Source organism: Crotalus tigris, unplaced genomic scaffold (assembly GCF_016545835.1).
Source record: "Crotalus tigris isolate CLP2741 ecotype Arizona unplaced genomic scaffold, ASM1654583v1 scf7180000018371.15429387391:27106975, whole genome shotgun sequence".
Classification (NCBI taxonomy): Eukaryota; Metazoa; Chordata; class Lepidosauria; order Squamata; family Viperidae; genus Crotalus; species Crotalus tigris.
In genome coordinates this window covers 20,180,995-20,200,647 of record NW_024096970.1, presented here as the reverse complement: position 1 = coordinate 20,200,647, position 19,653 = coordinate 20,180,995, and the positions used below count along the sequence as shown (strand labels likewise).

Genomic DNA, 19,653 nt, shown 5'->3' with positions numbered 1-19,653 from the left:
TAAAATTTCACCAACCACTCTGTTTTCTAAACTCACTTTTGTTTTACATACATAGGACTGTTGAAAGTCAGCTACTATTATCAGACCTTTTTTGGGTGAATTTGTACTTTTTAGCCAGAGAGACAGATAGACAGATGCAAAGGAAAGGAGAGTTCCTTTATGAATCTGCGGGAAATATCCTCTTTACCATTTGTTTGGATATTAGAATCTGTGATCAAATAATCTAATTTAATGGGATTATTTAATTATACTAGGCTTGAACATTTAGTTTTCTAGTTGTTTTTGTTACTATTTATGCTTCCTGGATAGAAAGATCTTGTAATAATTGAAGAATGTTGTCTTCAAAATTAAAACAACGATTTTTTTGAAAGAAGTTAAATGTTGACAAGAGTTAATTTGGAAGGAGATAGAAAAAGGCGTTAACATTAAAATTTGTAGAACTAATGAAGATGGAGTTCGTAATATGATCTTGTTCTATTGCAGTTTATGTTTTTCATCATTGTCTTTTGTCAGAAAACGTTTCTGAAGATTGAGTTGATCTAAAAATTAAGCAAGGCAGCTGGGAATTACATATTTGAATGATTTCCCTTCTCCAAATGAATGTGCAAATTTGACTTGTCAGATATAAATATCTAAGGTAAACTGCTTCTAATATATACACAGAGAAAAGTTTCTAACATACAAGAATATGATACTCTATTGACTCCAGTCTGAGAATTGTGCCACTTGCTTTGCTTAATGTTTGAACAGCTCACAGTTTTTAAAAGAACTTCAGTCACTGCCTGTTGTGTTCAAGAAGAAAATCTATCTGTGAATAAGTTTTGGTATTCCAATGGCTCACATACAATAAATAAATAATACAGTATGCCTTTTTAATTGTTTCTGATAAATAATTTATTCTGCTGGTAAAGCTAATACATTCAGTTCCTTATGTCATTCTTAATAACAGCTTCTGCTGTTATGTCAGTGTTCTGTTTGTAATATTAAAGAGACATTTATGACAGTTTTCAAGCTGTCAGGGTTTATGACAAGGTTGTCAACTGATACATAAGAAACCATATGCAAATGAGAATAGGCTTGATATCCAAATAAATAATATTTCCCAATACTTTGGAGATATCTGGGAGATGTGGATTGTGAAGCTACATTCTGATTCCTGATGTATCTTAAAACAGGCGGAAAACATTTAGTTCTCAACTGGTTCTCAATTTGTTAGATGTACAATTAGTAGATGTGGAATTGGCTCAGAATTCCCTATACTGGATGATACCATAAATGGTCATATGCTGTGTAGGATTGAATTCAAACATCTTTTTTCAGATAATATAACTTGGCATGCCTCTGTTTTAAATTTATAGTTCAGTCCATTATCTCCACTGTATTCCTTGGATGTTCTTGCTGATGCTTCACACCGAAGATGCTCACCAGCACGCTGCTCAGCCAGGTAATCACATGCTTTGTTTTTACATCATATGGAATGATACTTTTTTGTTGGTTTTGGAACATATAAGTCTGAAAATATACAGTATATCTGTCCAACATTTCATTTCTACCCTTTCTAAAGAGACTCTTGGATGGATGTCTAATATGAATAATAATCTTGAAAGTAAATATATGATTAACAACACCTTTACCAAACTAAAAGAGCTTTGTGTAAGAAAGCATTAAAAGTACTTACTATAATGAAACACAATCATATTCATAGCCATTACTCTATGGGGAGAAAATACCATGGGATGTGTCTTTATTAGGACTAACCAAATATTTATAATGATTATTTGACCAAAATGCATATAGTTTTAAAGAACTGTTTGGTTGACAGGATGTTACAAAAAAAAAACACGGAATAGGGAAGAAGCAATTTAAGAATTAGTTTAGCTGCTTTAATTTGTAAGGCCAGCAGTATGACTTTTAGAGAAGAAATGGCAAAAAAAAAGCAGTTCCATGAAAAGTGGAGCTGATGACCATATGGAATGAAAAGCCAGCAAATAGAACAGCTCTTCATAATTCCTTTTCAGACAACGAGAGGGCTTGAGATCACCCACAACTACTCCAGAAAATTGCTGCTCATGAGGAGACTGCAAGACAGTAGACACTGGCCAGTTTAGATATCTGTGAGATGGGGAAATAGCCATCTTGCTCAAGATGTAGTTGGCACCATTAAAAAAAACACTGGTTTCACATACCTTCTCTTCTAATCATTTTTAGAAATTACTTGTTAATTACCAATTTTCACTTATTATGAACCTTTGGATTGACAGCTTTTCAGCACTGAGTGAGTTTCCTTCAATCCATAGGAAAATATGTTTTAAATATATGGGCTTAGGGTTATGTTTTGTTTTTTAATTTTAGAAAGTTACAAATGGAATAAGGGTTCAGATAAATTTGCAAAAAAAAAAGATTTGGGAATTAATTATAAGAATCTTTCCCATGAGAAAATGCCTTTTTTTAATTTAAACCCCCCCCCCATGAGATTAGACTTTTAAAATTAGACACTAGAGGGAACTAGAAGCAACTAAAGATTACAATTAAACGAGAATGTTGCTTAAATTTGACTTACAAATGCAGAATGAAGCAAAATATTTTAACACTGGACATATTGAAGGATATTTTTGAACATGGGATCCAGAAATTAATTTTAAGATATTGATAGACTATGCTTAAAATATGTTATGGAAGAGGAACAACTTTTACCTGATTTGAGAGTGATTTAAAATGACAGACTACAAAAATGACTTAGAAAAAGATACTACACAGGACATACAAAAGAAACTTGCTGATGTCTTAATGTTTAAAATGAATATACAAATAAGATATCCAGAGAGTGACCTGGACAATTTTCTTATATTGGATTTTCAAAAGAGGAATTTTGTGAGAAGAGACAAAGAAAATATGAAAAGAAATCAAGTTTTAGGGTATTAGTTGAAGGGACTAAAGATCAGATGTTAGAAAAGGAAAGAATATAATGTTGGTTTACTTGATCAAGATTAAAATAGATATATTGTTATCACTAGTAACTCTTAAGGGACTCTATTAAACCAAATTTCAATTTCCAAATTTGTTGCATCTTACTCATCACTGTTCATGTACTATATTCTATTTCCATTAATCTCTCTTATAAGAATCTGAATTTTCAATGAAAAGTACAAATTATTCAGTTTCCCCCCAAATAACACCATACTTTTTCGGTTAAATAAGTAAATGACTTTCCATTTTTACTAAATGAAAGAAACATGAATAAATAATTTTCAGAAACTGCAGTTAGTTTTGGTTGCAGTTGTCTATCCCAATCTATTTTACCAATTTGTTTCCCCCTTTTTTTACTGCTTCTTTTTGCTAGTTTTGTCTGCCTTTACAGAATTAGCAAAAAAATAAATAAATAATAAAATGTCAGTCTGCCTTTACAGGTATGTTATATTACTGAAAGTACTATTGTCAAGCAGATCCCGGAGAGAGGGAGCTATGTATTATAGCCCATATTTTCTTTGCCTCTCAAATGGTTTATGATTTCAGTTTATTTTGATAGCATAGTGATTACCTGGTAACCCACTGCTTCATTTAAACAGAGCCGCCAGCTAGATTGTTGAATATGAGGCCACAAGTGTGCAAGGAGGAGCTCTTTAGTGTCAAGGAGATGGCTTTGTTGAGGTTTCCTTGGAAGATGTAGTTAAAAGACTGTATAAATTGTACTATAGCAAGATTTCTTTTCTAGATTTCTGTCTGTGATGTGTTGAGACTTCTCTCAAAGCATTAGAAGCAGCACTGGGAATTCCACACCCATCATTAGAAGTACTCTGTGTCTGGTGTGTTTGGTGGCTGTTATCATTAGTAGTATAATTTTATTTTGCAATGTGAAGAGAGTTTTCTGCATTTTTTTGTCTCTTTCCCTGGAGATGGTTGGTATATTAATTTGCTGTATTGCCTTCTGGCTGTTCCCAGGCTGTTTTTGATTCTACATCATGGAATTTTAATGGCCTGCTGCCTCTCGGGAGGCATGCGACGAAGAGCATCTCAGGGGCTTCTTTTCCTTCTCTTCACATGCCTGTAATTGCTGCTCTTTAAGGGCACAAAGCATTTACTAATCATGCTTGCCTACCATAACTTCTGTTTTGACTGTGCTCTGTAGTAGGAAACCTGAAGAAGTTGGCACTGAGCACTCTTCTCTGCATTATTTTTTGGTTTTGAAATATATGAGCCGCATTGTGACAGCAGACTTGATTTCCCCCCCCCCCGCCACAATCCTGAATATTGTCTAATAATAGAATGCCCCCTTTTGAGGATGATTACAGCTTTCCTTTACACAAGTACTGTGCTAAAGCAGTGCCCCCCAACCTTTGGGCATCAGGGATCAGTTCCATGGAGAGAGGTTTTTCTGCAGACCGGAGGGGGCGTGCTTTCACTTGTTTGTGTGGCCCGGTTTCTGGCATGCTGCAGACCGGTGATGGTCCATGGACCGGGGGTTGAGGACCCCTGTGCTGAAACTCTAATGAGCCAACACTTATGAGGAATGAGGTTAGCTCCATCTCTGTTAATGTTCAGGAAGTCCCTCAAATCCCAAAGAACCAATGAAATTTTTAGAAGGCCCCATCACTGTGGCTGATGTTCACTCTCTCCATGGCCATGTGGTTTTTATATTTTAATAATGACTGTTTTGTAATTTTAATAATGATAGTTTTTTTTTATAAATTCATTGTTTTGATAAATTGTTTTATGTCATCCAGGGTCATTTTTTGTGAGAAAGATGGTCATATAAATGTAATACATACATACATACATACGCTAATTTTTTTTTGATTGCTAACAGAGTTAAAGGTGGATTTCTTCTTCCCATATTTGGGCCGACAGGGTGCATCAAAAAACAAAAACACACCACTACATACATACATACATACATACATACATACATACATACATACATACATATTATGTTTAATGGTATATTTCGTGAGCAGAGTCAGTGCCCTTTGAGATCCTTTATCTAAAAAACAGAGAAAAGTAAAATTTTGGACTTACTGGATGGTCTCTCGGATGCACAGTAGGTGAAGGTAATATGAGCATTTGGCTCTGTCAGGTTTGGCAATGAAATGAATCCCTGGGACTTTGCACTGAGTCAGACATTTAAGTATTTTTCAGTACTCTAGAAAAATGTCTCTGGTCTAAGGGAAGGTATTAATTGTTTAGCCACTCAGAAAATTTTTTCACTTGTCCCTGCAGGTGGGTCTGTTAGACGGTGATACATGCTGCAAAGATGGAAGGGATTAATCACATGGCTAATTGTTAATTAATTACCCATACATTTTGATTATTAGCTTTGTATGGCTGAGTTAAGGGGCAGGGAGAAAAAGGTGGAATTTTTGTTTCCCTAAGACATTTTATTTGCCATTCGGGAGTAGGCAAGCTTTTGAATTAGGTGTAATTTTATACCTGGGCACTTATCCATGCTGTATAATGAGCTATTTCCTCAATATAAATATGTGATTATTGAATTGATTGGATGAACACTGGTTTCTATGTGCAATGTGCAGATCAGACATGGTTGTTCAGCTATCTGGTGTCATTTCAAAGAGGCAGAAGAGCTCTGTTCTCACTATTAACTTTGACCTTTGAAGGCATCAGAAATAGCCCCAGGTGGTACCTCAAGGCTTAGAAAGGTATCTTTTATGCTGCCTGCTGTGGATGCAGTGTGTACAACAGCAATAGCTGAGCTGAATACTGTCAATCCAATACCCTTGATAGGAAATATTTCTTCTTAATGGTTCCTTTCCATGAAGGTAGCTGAATAAGTTGTTTAAAAGACAAGTGGTTTCCCTGTATTAACACCTTTTTGTAGTGCAATTCCATTAGTACAGTTCATATAATTCAAGTTATTTAAAATATTTCAGTTCTGATTTGGGTACTTTCTGGTAGAAAATTAAGGTAGAATTATTTTTGTAATGTCTAACATTCTACTCCCTGCTTGTGAGCTAATTATAGACCCTTGATTTCTATGTATTTTTTTTATCTATGTAGATTTAAAGGGTGTATATCTTGGATCTTTTGAAAACTTCTATTGTTGCTCAGATTCAATATTTCATTATGAAAGAACTTATTTCTTGCTTTCAATTGAATACTTTGTGTGATTATCATTCTGAGTACTGTATTTGCAACTAAACATAATTTCTAAATGATTTTTATTGTTTAGAGATGTTGATATTCCAACACACTCCTGGGACATTGTTTTTCCTGCAGTTGGCAGTGTGCTAGTTCTCTAGTGTAGCATAAGAATGTAGTTAATTATCAGAAAAGTGAATATATTCATCGGTGAATATCTCCATTTCTCTTTAGCCCATCTATTAATAGATCAAATATGCTTAAATCTAATAGAAATGCTTTATTGTATTATTCCTCTGCTAAACATCTAGGTTCCTTCCTTAACATTGAAAGCAGAACTTCCGAACTGAGACTATCCATGTTGTCAATAGCCATTGCTGCTGTTACAGTATTACGCTGAGGATAGCAAAAGTAGGTGAGAGAGTATAGGCTGTAGGCTGTGCATTAATTTTTCCCACTGTAAACCTGAGATACAATCTGTCATACCGAGGACACTTGAGATGCAGGCCAGAAGTGGAATAAGCCTTGTACTCTCTGTGTAGTGCAATGCAGGCTTGAAATAAACACTTAACACATTGTTAGTCCAGGCCTGAGATCAATAGGCTCTTGATTTATTAGCTAGAAAGAAAACAATCAATAAAGGATATATTTGAATAAATAGCTACAAAATATATAACTTGATGTACCTATGTTTACTTTACTAGTTACCTTTTTTTGTTTCAGCAAAGTATTTTTAGCATTATCTCATCTTACTATATTTATACTTCACTTTCCCTTGTTGATAATTCTTATAACTGTATGTTAATATTCCCAAGATTTCCTTAGTATCATTTTGCCACTTAAAAAAGAGGCAAAGCACTATGCATTGAATGATATTTAAAGTAGATCCACTGAATTTATGATTATTTTTTCCATTGCTTTTAATAGGACTACTATAAATCTATAAGTTGGATCAAAATCAGTGTCTTGTTTGAGGGATATATACATGTCTATCACTCATAGTACTGACTTATTTTTTCATATCAAGACTAAGCCAGGCATGAATAATAATTATCTGGTCTAACAATGAAAATATATAGGGCAGATGCTTCTATATTACCACAAAGGAGCATAATTAAAAACTTCAGCACACTGCCTTTTGCATCATAGAACTTAATATGTGGAGTAAAGGAGCCACTTGTGAAACAAATTGATTTCTATCTAGCAGTTTCATTGCACTCTCAATGTACATTAAGTACAATGTGCTTAAAAAGAGAGCACAGCTGTAATACAAGGCAATGGGTACTTCAACCTGTTGAAGTAAAAGGGCTTGAATGTGCTACTTTATTGTGGCGTAAATGTTTTCAAAATTTTAAAATCCGCATTTATTATGGATTGGTCTATGATATTGCCCTATAGCCAGTTCCTATGGGTCAGGCAACTGCATCAGGAAACGGTCTAATCTTTCTAATACTTTGTAACTCTGTCAATCATTTATTTATTGTTTGATAAAGATAAATTAGTGAAGGCTATTTTTTCTTCTTTCCTTTCTGAAGCCTTTGTCCTAGCCCTTTATCTATAGTTAAATACATGTAACTCTTCTGGGTTCTTTGATTTTATGCATTTCCCCCCTTAAATTGCCTTTAGCAAAGTTTGCCATAAATGTGGAAGAATGTTTTCCAAGCCAGATAATTTAACTATAAATATTTAATCTATTTTTCTTCTCTAACAAAATTCATTGATAGTTTCTTCACAGAGTAGGAAATGTACAGTATCTCTGCTCTTTGGAAGTGTGCTAGGGAAACCAGTCCCTCCGAGGTTGCTTTTGGTTCCTGCTCATTCAGTACATAGAATATCTATTAAGTCCCCTTTCTTTTGTAGGGTTTTACCACAGTGTATACTATTAGCACTATTATTTAGATTGTTAGCTTTCACCTATGTTTTTGATTTTCTTCTTCTTCTTGTGTCATATCCGTTATCGGACGTTGGCGATCATGTTGGTGATCCTGTTTTTATCAGCAGCCGCACAAAAAAGTGCTGCTGAGTTTGGTCAAAACCAGCCCCCTAGATTTTGAAGCCATGATGTTCTTCTTCTGCCTGGACCTCGTTTGCCTTCTATCTTTCCCTGGAGGATTTAAATGGAGTATGCCGTATTTTTCTGGGTGTCGCATGACATGTCCGAAATATTCTAATTTTCATTTTTTAATTGTTTTGATGATTTCCCTTGACTTTCCCAGGCGGCTTATCACCTCCTAATTTCTGATCTTGTCAACCCAGCTTACATGTAACAGCCACCTGTAAATCCACATTTCAAATGCTTCTAGTCTCTTCAGGTGGCCTTCTGTCAGAGACCAATTCTCTACTCCATAGAGCAGGATAGAATTTTTTTTGATTTTTTAAAATCTTTTTAAATTTTGTTAGCTGGCTTCACTCCTCAGCAGAGAACCAGTATATAAATCAAATCAATCAAATAAAAAGAATTGTTATATTTTAAAAATAGCGCACCATAAATTCTAATTAAAAATTATCTGGCTGATGCATTTCCTTCTAAAGGACCATCAGTGTGATACTTGTTGGCTTCTTTTTCTAATTGGTATAGTTTATTCATTCTTTAGACAGACTAATATACATCTGGGACCACCGTGCTCAAGGGACATCAAGAGAAAACGCAAACCGGTGATGGCAACAGCTTCACTTTCCAGCCCCACCTCAGGTAAAGGGCTAAAACTTGCTTCAGTTGTTAGTGAAATGGAATGCGGCAGTTTTGGAGGAGAAATTATTTGAAATTCATGAGAAGATCCACACTTTAAGAGATCTGTCTTTTCAACTGTTTTTGTCCATATTAAAAAGCAGGCACCTGATGGGAATATTATATAATTTTTTCATTTGTTGTACACAAATGCCAAATTTAATATTGGATACTGCCCTTTTGGCAGTAACTGTTGGTTTGCAAATGTTTGAGAAGTACCTGATTAAAACGCAGCTGTCAGCAGTAATTGAAGCCTTCATAGCATGTTGTGTTTTGTAACTCACGGAAATAAATTATTTTGTATGGTAAAAGATGTTGTATGTATGCAAACCTGACTCCTTCTACATAATTCAGCCGGATTGCACAATGTGGTGTTGCTTCCCACAAAATTTGTTTTCCTTTAAGATTGCATTATTAACCTGTCCAGTCACCAGTTGTGGTTCCATAGAAAGATTTTGATATAGAAAAACAGGATATTTATTGCTTTTTTATGTCAGTATTTGGGCACTTTGACTGAAGAGCATCACGCTGAGTAGGAAATATTATATTGTGTTTGAAAGTAGAGTGCTAGCTTTTATGTGCTTGGTACAGGAAGCATGGTGATATCCCAAGGGAATCTAGGCAAGTCTTTCCCAATCTGGTGTCCTCCACGTATTTTAGACTCCTATAATTTATTTTGCAAGGTGCCTGTTTTTTTAAAAAAAGACCCATGACTATGGATAGTATGACAGTTATAACTTTGGGATGGGTCATAAGTATTTTTTTTTCCAAGGCTGTCCTAACTTGAATGTTATTAAGTGATTTATCTTAAGTTGAGGATTGTCAGTATAATAGTGTTGAATTGGACAAGGGGCTGAGAAAGAGCAACTGGCCCAAAATTGCTCAGTGAGTTTACATGGTTGAGGATAGACTTAAATTTGTATCCATGTTATATCCAATTTTATCATTCTGCTGGTGAAATTCAAATCACCATCAAAAACAGCTCAGGAATGGAGCTGGGGAGAGAGTCTGAAGGGAATCCAAGAGAAGTACAGATGCCTAACGTTTAATGTAAACTGAAGATTTCTGCTTTTAGAGCAAAAAATGATGAGATAGAGGCTATTATATTTTGATCATGCCAAACTGCATCAAAAGAGTATAGCTTATGTGAAAGAAAGACATTATGGAGAGATGAACTAAAATCTTTCCTTCTGAAGTTTGTTTATATTACTTAGATTTATATCATTTAATCACAATGACTCAGATGGCTTACAGTATCATGCCTAACATAAAATCTTGTCACTCCCCATAAAACTAGCACCTCATAAATCAGATCTACCCCAACCACAACCACAATGAAAACCCTCCCCAATAAAAAAGCAATCTAATCACCATCACTAGTGCCCAAATTTTTGTCAAGATAGGCATCTTTGTATAACTTTCTGAAGCATCAGCAAGGAGCAGGCCAAATAAACCAAAGGTGGTAGCAATAGCACTTAGACTTATATACTGTTCCATAATGCTAACAGTAGTGGCCCCCAACCTTTTGGGCACCAGGGACTGGTTCTGTGGAGAGAGGTTTTTCCGTGAACTGGACGGAGCATGGTTTCGCATGCAGCATGCATCCCGCAAATGAGGCTTTGCTTGGTTTCATGGTTTCTGGCATGCCACAGACCCCTGCTTTATAGCACTCTCTGAGCACTTTACAAATGTCAGCATAGTGCCTCCAACAATCTGGGTCCTGATTCTACTCACCTCAGAAGGATGGAAGCCTGAGTTAACCTTGAGCCAGTTCAGGATTGAACTCCAGGCTGTGGGCAGAGTTAGCCTGCAATACTACATTCTAACCACTGCACCATCATGGCTTTCAGTAATTGTATATTGTTGGGGCTACCGCCAACACCTATACAACTGATTTCCTATAAGATGGAGATTCTAAGTACCCTCTTGGTAGGAACAAGTTTTTGGGTTCGGTTAATTTCTTTCTTTCCAAATCACTGTAGCTTAGGCTGGGGAAGAAAAGAAAATATTCATATTATCAGGCATTGGAGAAAAAAACAGGGAAAGATTCAGCTGCTCACAACCATTCACCATGCCCTGTTTTGCTATGTTTAATCAAATAAAGGAAAAATAGAAAAAAAGAAGAAGATTGAAAATACAACAACATGAAGTGTAGATATAAGGGGCTCCTCTTCTGTATATAGGTATATACCTAGGAATTATTTTACATAACAATTTCAATAAAATAAATGTATTTTGGCAATATTTTATTGCTTGTATAATCCATATTTATAGGCACATAAGTAACATTAGTTCTTCAGCATGCATTTTTATGTCTAATGTTGAAGGATTAAAATCTTAGCAACAGCAGGGGTACAGAGAACCCATCTCCATTGTGTGGCTGTCAAATTCCATCTAGTTGTTATGTAGTTCAAAAGGAGACTAAACTCAGTTTGAAATTAAATAATTATAGATACTTATTTCTTCTTAGAACATAGTACCTTTAGTTCTAATCGCAATATAATGATTTACTCATTTCTTTTCTGTTCAAATGCAGTAGAGTCTAGTAAGTGAAACATTTTTGTCTAAGCCATACTCTTTAAGATTTAATGAGGCTTTTAGTATTGGGGTGAAAATTAAAAAAAACATTTTCAGTTGTAGGGACCTCACAGAGAATCTGGAGTCACTTTATATATTCTTTAAGAAGTCCATATTTGACACTCACTCGCTCTCTGTGTCTCTGTCTCTCTGTGTCTCTTTCTCTCTGTCTATATATATTGTTCGTAACGTTTAGTAACTTTAGTAACTCCCCCCCCCACATATTGTAAATTGTTTTGATTTCCATATAGTCTTCTACCAGGAAACTTTGCTTTTTTTGTTTTGTTTTTACTGATACCCACTATTTGTTAGTAGTGTAGTTAGTAGTGTATGAATAAGAGAGAGGGATGGATAGTAAATGTGGCTAATAACCCTCACATTTAGTTTAGTCTCCCAAAAGCATCTAATGCCAAGATTCAAACAGTATATAAATCCCTGCAAAGAGACCCAGTTACAGATCACTGGAGCAGAGTACAAGGAAAGAAAGACAGACAAGACAGAATTTATAAACTCTACCTGGAAAACTAACTTGGGGATCTCTTTTGGTTTCTGATTTTTTGGGACTTCTATGATCATAAGTGAATCTTTCTTTTTTTTAAAAGTGTAATTGATTGCTTTGTGATTCCAAGATAGCAAAATACACTTCTGTATTTTGTGTGACAGCATCCCTAGTTATTGGACAATCTTTTTTCTTTTCTCTATACAGCTTGGTTTCAGTCACCGTTCATTGGATAGTTGCTCTGAATAGCTTGTGGACGGCAACTTTCTTTCACTGTAGATATAGTTTTCTTTTGATGAATTCTTGCATCTTCAGCAAAAGATTGCCATGAATCAGAATTCAGAGCCAGGTTTCAGTTTGGGAGTCTACACAGGCAAGGATGTACCTTCAGCGTAGATCTCCGGCTGAGCTCCATTGCTCTCAACGCACTTGTTGACCAGGTCCTGCTTCAGTGAACTCCTTTATGCAACCTGAGTGCCCCACAGAGGTGAAGGACACAGCCTGAGCTGGCTCCATCAGTCAGCAGAACAAATGAGCTTGCTCTGCCTAACATCAGGCCATCTCGGATTCCACCTCTTTTATAGAGATGAGTGATGAAGAGAAGCTCGTTCCGCTTTGCTGCTGTATTAATACACATCAGGGTCCAGCTCCCGGCACTAAATCATGCTACTGCATACATCTGTTATCAGACTCCTCACCAATGTGATGAACAAGACTGCAGATAGAGGCTTCCTCATGTCATTCTTTATAGGATTTTCCTAAAAGAATAAATAGCTCAAATCTCTGCCAACACTCTGCCCTGTCATTGTGATGAATTTTGCTTCTTTCTTAAACATGCAGCAACAAATCTTCCTCTGTCATAGACCCTTTCCCTCCCCCATCTACGGAAAGTTTTGCTGAATTTTGACTGAATTTAGATAGTAATACTCAGTCTAGTGAAGATGCTGTCCTCATTCTATGGTGGAAAGGAAAGCCTCAGTCTACAATACTCCCTCTTTTAAAACCTTGATTGAATGTAATGGCATACTATTTATAGGGACCTGTCTATTTTCTTTTCTTTTCTTGATGTCTTGGATACGGGTAATCCTTGCTTAAAGATGGGTCATTTTACAACTGCTTGAAGTTACGATGACCATGGAATGGGTGCTTTATGACCCATAAAACATACCTTGGCTATTGTAAATGGTCACACTGCTCCCTGCAGTTATATGACTATACATCGGGTGAGTCAGCTTTATGACTGGTTGCAGCATTCTGTGGTCACATGAACATGACTTACGATATTGTTTGCCATTTTTGGTGGTTTCCTGCAAAAAAAAAAACCACGCCCATTCAGATAAATGGGTGTAGCAGTGGGGAAGTAGAAAATTCCTTCATTACCACATCTGCTGGCGAAGTCTAATATAAGACTACCCATCTTTATTAACTCTTGAGATTACCTGAGAGAAACTCATGATTGCCATGGAGGCCATGAACTCCCAGACCTTACTGGAGTCAGGGCAAGAGGTTGAAGTCCCTCATCGGAAGCGCTTCTCTACACCAGTCCAGAGACCAGTTCTAGCAGTCTGGTGAGGAAGCCTGCTGGGCAACAGGATGGCTGATATATCAAACTTCTCTGCGTCCCAGCAGAACAGATAGTCACTCCCACCTCAGAATTTCGAGAGCAGAAACTTTGGCTACATATAATTAGTGGGTATCCCCACCCACATTCCTGGCTGCCTTCAAATCTGATAAAATATTTGTTACACAGCTGATCAGATTTTAGACAAGGTGACACTCTTGACTTTTGACCAGGCTTCAGAAATGTGTGCCCCCAAAGTCTGCTATCTCATTCACCATCAATTTGTGGTTGGCTTTATTGCAAACAAACCTGCCTTTAACCTTCACCATGTTGAGATCAAGGTTCCCAGCAATCCAGCTTTCTGGAGCCATCAGGCTGTAAGGATCTGGCCAGAAGAGGGGGGCTAAGCCCTTCATAGCTTAGGACTGGTTTATTTATGGAACTGTCTCTTCCCAGTTTATGCTTATCCTACTGTATCTGTTCATTGTTCAGTGATGTAATTTTGAAGACACTGAATGGTCCTTTATCTCTATCTGTATGATTTTGACCCATCTTTGACTTTTCTTAGAATAGAATAGAATAGAATAGAATAGAATAGAATAGAATAGAATAGAATAGAATAGAATAGAATAGAATAGAATAGAATATAGAATATAGAATAGAATTATCTTCTCGGTGGATTAAAAAATACATTGCTGGTTCTTGCTTTGATCCCTTTCCTGTGATATGGATAGGCACCGAGCATGGGTTAGGTTGCCTCACCAACAGCCTGAAGAGTTTCTTCCATCTTGTCTCATTCTCTTGGCAGACAAATTGTTCCACACTGCCTAGAATATATTTATGGTCTTTAGTCTGAATCCTATTACTGTTTGTAAAGTAGATTCAACAAGGAACTTATCCTGCTTTTTTACATGCAGTAGATGTTTTTGAATGATCTTTGGAGCAGAGAAGACCATAGATAGTTCCTTACAGTTTCATCACATAATTTTGATTATTTTGGGTACAAAATTCAGTTTTTCCAACTTGGCACAAAACAAGCACAACCCTGGATATATTAATACATAAAGCAGGAAGAACAGATTGATCAGTGTGTTTCACTACCGCAATGTTTAATAACAGGAAGACTTGCTGTAACTATTAGAGCTTTCTAGTGTGAGTTGAGAAGTGATTTTCAAAAGCTCTAGAGCAGTGTTTCTCAACTCTGCAAGTTTAAGATGTGTGGACTTTGATTCCCAGAATTCTCCTGGCAGCATGCAGAGGTTGAGAAACACTATTCTAGAGTGAGTTAATTCATAGGAGATGTGAATGGTTTGATTTTTTTTCTTCTTGCATTTTGCAGTCTGGCAAAATGATGTTTTACTGTTGTTTGTGTAGTGACTGACTGGACAGAATATATTGATCAGAGAGTAAAACATATATCCATGAAGTGTAGCTTGCAAGTTTACATTTTTTTAAAAAAATATCAAGCAGACAATGAAATATTGTTGTAGAAACTTGAACTATTTTAGTAGTTTGCCTCCACCCCCCACCCTAGACTGGTTGAAAACAAATTAATGGTTGAAAGGAAATTAATTAGTAACAACAGGAATGATTAAATGGTGGGGTTTGGCACATAAATCTTGATATTAAAAATGGTAGGTTTTTAAAAATCTGTTTGGCATTACTTTTCACTTCATTTTCTTCGCTGTTTATTGTTGTGTTCTAGCAGCTTTATCTATCCACATAGATGCATCAAACCCCGATCCGCCTGTGACCCAGCAGAACTGACTCTGGAGCCAGAATCGATCCACCATCTGAAAGAATCATCACCACTCCCAACAGCTTTTTAAAAAATGCCATATGAGACGGTACTAAAAGCAGGCAATTCTTCTATTAGCAACTAGCTCTGTTTTCTAATCTGTTGGACTCCAGAGTATATCACAATTTTTATCAGATGCCTTGACTGGCAATAAATGTCTCTCAGTATTATGTGACATGTCAATATTATCTGATTACTCAATATATCCTGCAAATCATGTTTATATAAAAATGCAAATGTAATCAGTGTTGAGATTTCTATACTAGTAATGTTTCTATTGGTGTGCAAAGAGTTATGACGCACCCTTGCTTCTTTGTTCTCAAAGCGAACAAACATTGTGGATATGTGCAAAATGTTATTGTTTACTGAAAATGCTTACTTTTGTTACTAACCTCTTCATATTTGGAAGTATCCATTGTACTAGAATTTCTGTATTAAACAGGGAAACGTTCTAATTGCAGTATTTTGAAGAAGCAGACTTTGTCACTCCAGCATGGATGTTTTGAATGGAGTGAATAGATGTTTGGTATGGATTGGGTAACCTGAGTGCTACAGAGGGATCATTTTCCCAACAGCTACTTGTTAGAAAAAAAAAAATCAAGCACAATACAGGTAATCCTCCACTTACACCCATTTGTTCAATGATTGTTCAGAGTTCAGGCAGCACTGAAAAAATGAAAATACGACTGGTCAAGAAGTTTTGGCTATTGTACCACTCTTGTCACATGACTGCAATCTGAGCTTCTGGGTGTCTGGCTCGTGATACAACATCACGGAACCATGTCACGGAATTGCTATTTGCAACCTTTCCTGTTGACTTCATAGGGAAGCCAGCAGGAAAAGATTGGAAGTTGCTCCAGTAAATCGCTTCCGCTCTTCCACCATCCTGCAGCACCCCCTACCCAGGCCCAATTGCCATCAGAACCCAAAGACTACTTGTATGCTGGTTAAATCCCCTTTAAGTTGTTCTTTGTGTAGAATAATCCTTTCTCATTTTTCTTCCAGAATCACTGGAATATCCTAAACTTGATTTAAATGAGATGCATTTTCCCTTTGAGCTCACTTTCCTGTTTTTCCTGTGAACAACCAGCAGAATGATAATTTATGAACTGAATTGTTATGTCAAGAAACTTTGAAATATATAATATTTTGAAGTGATTGATAATAAAAATGGGTGACCAGCAGGATATGCTCTGTATGCTATTTTAAAAGACATCTGCTGTATTACCCTGATGTACGTTGCTGTATTACAGCCTTTTAGATAAAATGGTTTGGAGTCTTCAACTTCTGAAAGCCCATGCACGTAATGGTTTTTAAATAAAAAGTAGCTAGGATGCATTTGGGTCATTGTACATAGTACAAGAGTAGCTACGTTTGCCCTAAACCCCACTGCTAGCTAACCAACTTTCATCTCTATTTCAGGCTTCTAGAGTCTTTTCACAGAGGCTGAGCCATTGTTGCACTGGTCTCCTTTTCCTATTCCACCTGTTTGATTTCTACCCTTCTGGTTTCTTCATGGTCCTCACTTAGAGTTTATCTTGATGACCATGTCTTTTCATCTTCTACAATCTCTGTCCAGCATAAAACATAAAAAACAGTGCGGACTATCACTCCTCTTGACATATTCCTAAGCACAGTTGCATAAATATTGCTTTGCTTCCTAGATGCAAATAGAAAACTAACACAAACACTAGCAAAAGTGTCCTGAATTGAGACTTCCAACTTGTCTATATTTTGGCCATTTTCATTGTAGACCTCAGAAGGATGCATATCTGTCGGTACAATTAATAGCACAGATATAAATGTTTAAAAGGAAAGCATTATATCTTCTCATTGTTCTGAAAAAGCATGCAGTGCAGTTGCAATATTTTTCAGATAAACTTATTATGGGAGAAGCTTTTAAATTTTATCATTTGTTAATCACTTGCATATGTGTGTATATACAGTATGTATGTGAATGTTTTTTGTTTTTGAAGCACTATATAGTGGTTTGTATTTTTTATTTCGTATGTTTTTCCTTGTTACTCCTATCGTGGTAAAGAGTCATCATATGTGAGTAGGACTGCAAAATAGTCCACATTTCAGGTATCAGCATTCATATTTAGAGGCCTGACAACTAGGTATCCATATAATCAGTCTAGCACATTTTGCTATACTATAGTATATGCTTTTTGGTGCTTTTTAAAATCATCCATCCTTCTCTGTTAGAAATCTGCTAGATTTAATGTTGACAAGTTGAAAATGGCTGAGTGTTGAATAGGACACAACAGTAATACATTTGATTTGTACCCAATATATTAGGATATAAAATCAGAGTGAATCGGGCTGCAGGTTTGGGTGGATCTTGAAATGCAAGTAGGCAGCAATTCTCCCTTGTGGGATTTAGTGTATTCAGCTAGCAGTTGAAATGATGCTTAGGAACAGAGAAAGGATTGGTATGTTTCATATGCTTTTATAATGCTTTGTGTCAGTTGATAATATTAAAGAATAACATGCAGGAATAAGAACATGTACTAATTCTATATAAATATTTGAATGCAAACAGGCACTGATTTTGTTGTAGATTTTGCAAAGTGTGGTGAAATGGGTTTATCAGGTAACATACTGCAGTTCATGCATGCTATACTAAAATAGTTAGTGATGCTGTGCCTGTGTCCAAGCCATTAAATGCTAACCATGTTTCCCAGGCACAGACTCAGATCTTCATTAGTAGACTCCTTATATTCTCTTAATACACTTCGAAATTGATTGTCAAGAAAAACCCTTTTTAATCATATATAAAGGATGCACGAGTCAATTTATTTGAATGCTTTCTGAAGATTTGAGAGGCCTTGGGGAAATCACTATCATAACTGTTGTTTCCAGATTAGTCATTTTATTGTCCCCTGTATAAATTCTCATAGAACTGAATGGAAGCTCTACTACGCCTCAGATCCTATGCTGCATTACATAACATTACACATTTAGACATGCTGAAGATTTTGTAAAACTCTTCCTATTTTTTCTGTGTTCTCAGATCTAGAGCTCAAATAGGGTTAGAATTGGATTTATAATATGTATTTCAGTACAGTTTGATACAAGAGCACTGTTTGCTGTTTCGTAGTTTCTTATCATGATTGCCCTGTTCCTTTAAAATATCAACTTTGTTCTGCATTTAATAGTTGTAAAAAATGACAAAATGTTTGGAACTGAGTCAAAGGATATAGAAACAAGCCTAAGTCTGTTGATTTGTTTCTTTATTATGCTTTAATTAATTTAACCATTTTTATAAAAATATTACTTCCACTCACCATTTGGAAAAATGGTTTTTCCATAAGAATGTTTGATATTTAACATTCATAGCTGCTACTATATTTGTAGCCAGATAATTATTACTATATAAATAGGGCCCTATGAATTCTATGCAGAATATATTTCAAATCTTGGATAAGAAATATGCATACATCTTTTTAACAAGAAAAAGTTACAGTTCTGTTACTGGAATAAAAGCAAACTGTCAGCTTTACTTCTGGTTACAGTATTATGGAGTTCTTTATAATACATAAACTGATATATGGTATAACATGGAGAAAGCAGTGGGGGCTTCAATACCTATTATCATACGAGTGCAGGACACAGAAGACCCTTGACACTTGCAAATTTTAGATGTTCTGTATTAAGCTGTGGCTTCATTCTGATGTTGTATTTACTGATCTTTCAAGTTAGAGCTTCTGTATCTATTTTAATGTTTTTTATTTTACTTTTACAAAAACTATTGTGATCCAAAAATCCTATTATTGGAAGAGCATAGCTGCTTTTTTTAGGTTGTTGGGAGTTGGGTGGTTTACAAATTTAATTTAATAATAATAACAATAAATAATACACTTCAGTGAAGGAATAAATGAGTTTTAAACTAGACCTTGTGCCAAATCTAATTATTAGTAATTACAGTATTGGAGAACTCCCATTAAAAGATGTTTGCAACAACTTAATTAAGGCCTGGTACAGATAATGAACGGGGGAATCACTCCAGCACTGCTTGTGTGCAAGACTGATACTGTACACAGATGTCTCTTTCTAGATTAAGGTACTGGAATTTTAACACATATGATACATTTCACATGCAGATTTACAAAATTATGCCTGGTGTGGAAGATACAACACAAGGTCATCCCAAGAAACAGTGAAATATATAAAAGGAAGTACTCCTTAACCTAATACACAATTTATGGGATTTGTTGCCAGATGATACCGTGATACAGTGCTGGCTATTAACTTAGATGGCTTCAATCTGATACTGGGTACTATCTGTACCCAAATTTACTCTACAAAGCTTTCAGCTTCAGCAAGATGCACTGAATATTTCTTACTGCAATAAGCCATTTGCTTATAAAATGCCTAACTGGCTATTGTGAAGAATG

The 19,653-nt window shown here is 35.8% G+C and overlaps 1 protein-coding gene across 9 annotated transcripts in view; it reads left to right on the top strand.

The window, feature by feature from the left end:
* Positions 1-19,148, top strand: part of GPATCH2L (G-patch domain containing 2 like) — a 40,904-nt gene extending 21,756 nt beyond the window's left edge. For 6 of the 9 annotated variants that reach the window (XM_039351668.1, XM_039351667.1, XM_039351669.1 and 3 more), the window contains 3 exons: positions 1,359-1,444; positions 8,685-8,782; positions 15,161-19,148. In XM_039351668.1, coding sequence (XP_039207602.1) covers positions 1,359-1,444; positions 8,685-8,782; positions 15,161-15,222 — 246 coding nt within the window. In that variant the 3' untranslated portion in view covers positions 15,223-19,148. Of the gene's footprint in view, positions 1-1,358; positions 1,445-8,684; positions 8,783-15,160 lie in introns of those variants that run through there. The other 3 variants (XM_039351666.1, XM_039351663.1, XM_039351670.1) reach the window with 3 other exon arrangements.
* Positions 19,149-19,653: the final 505 nt, after the last annotated feature.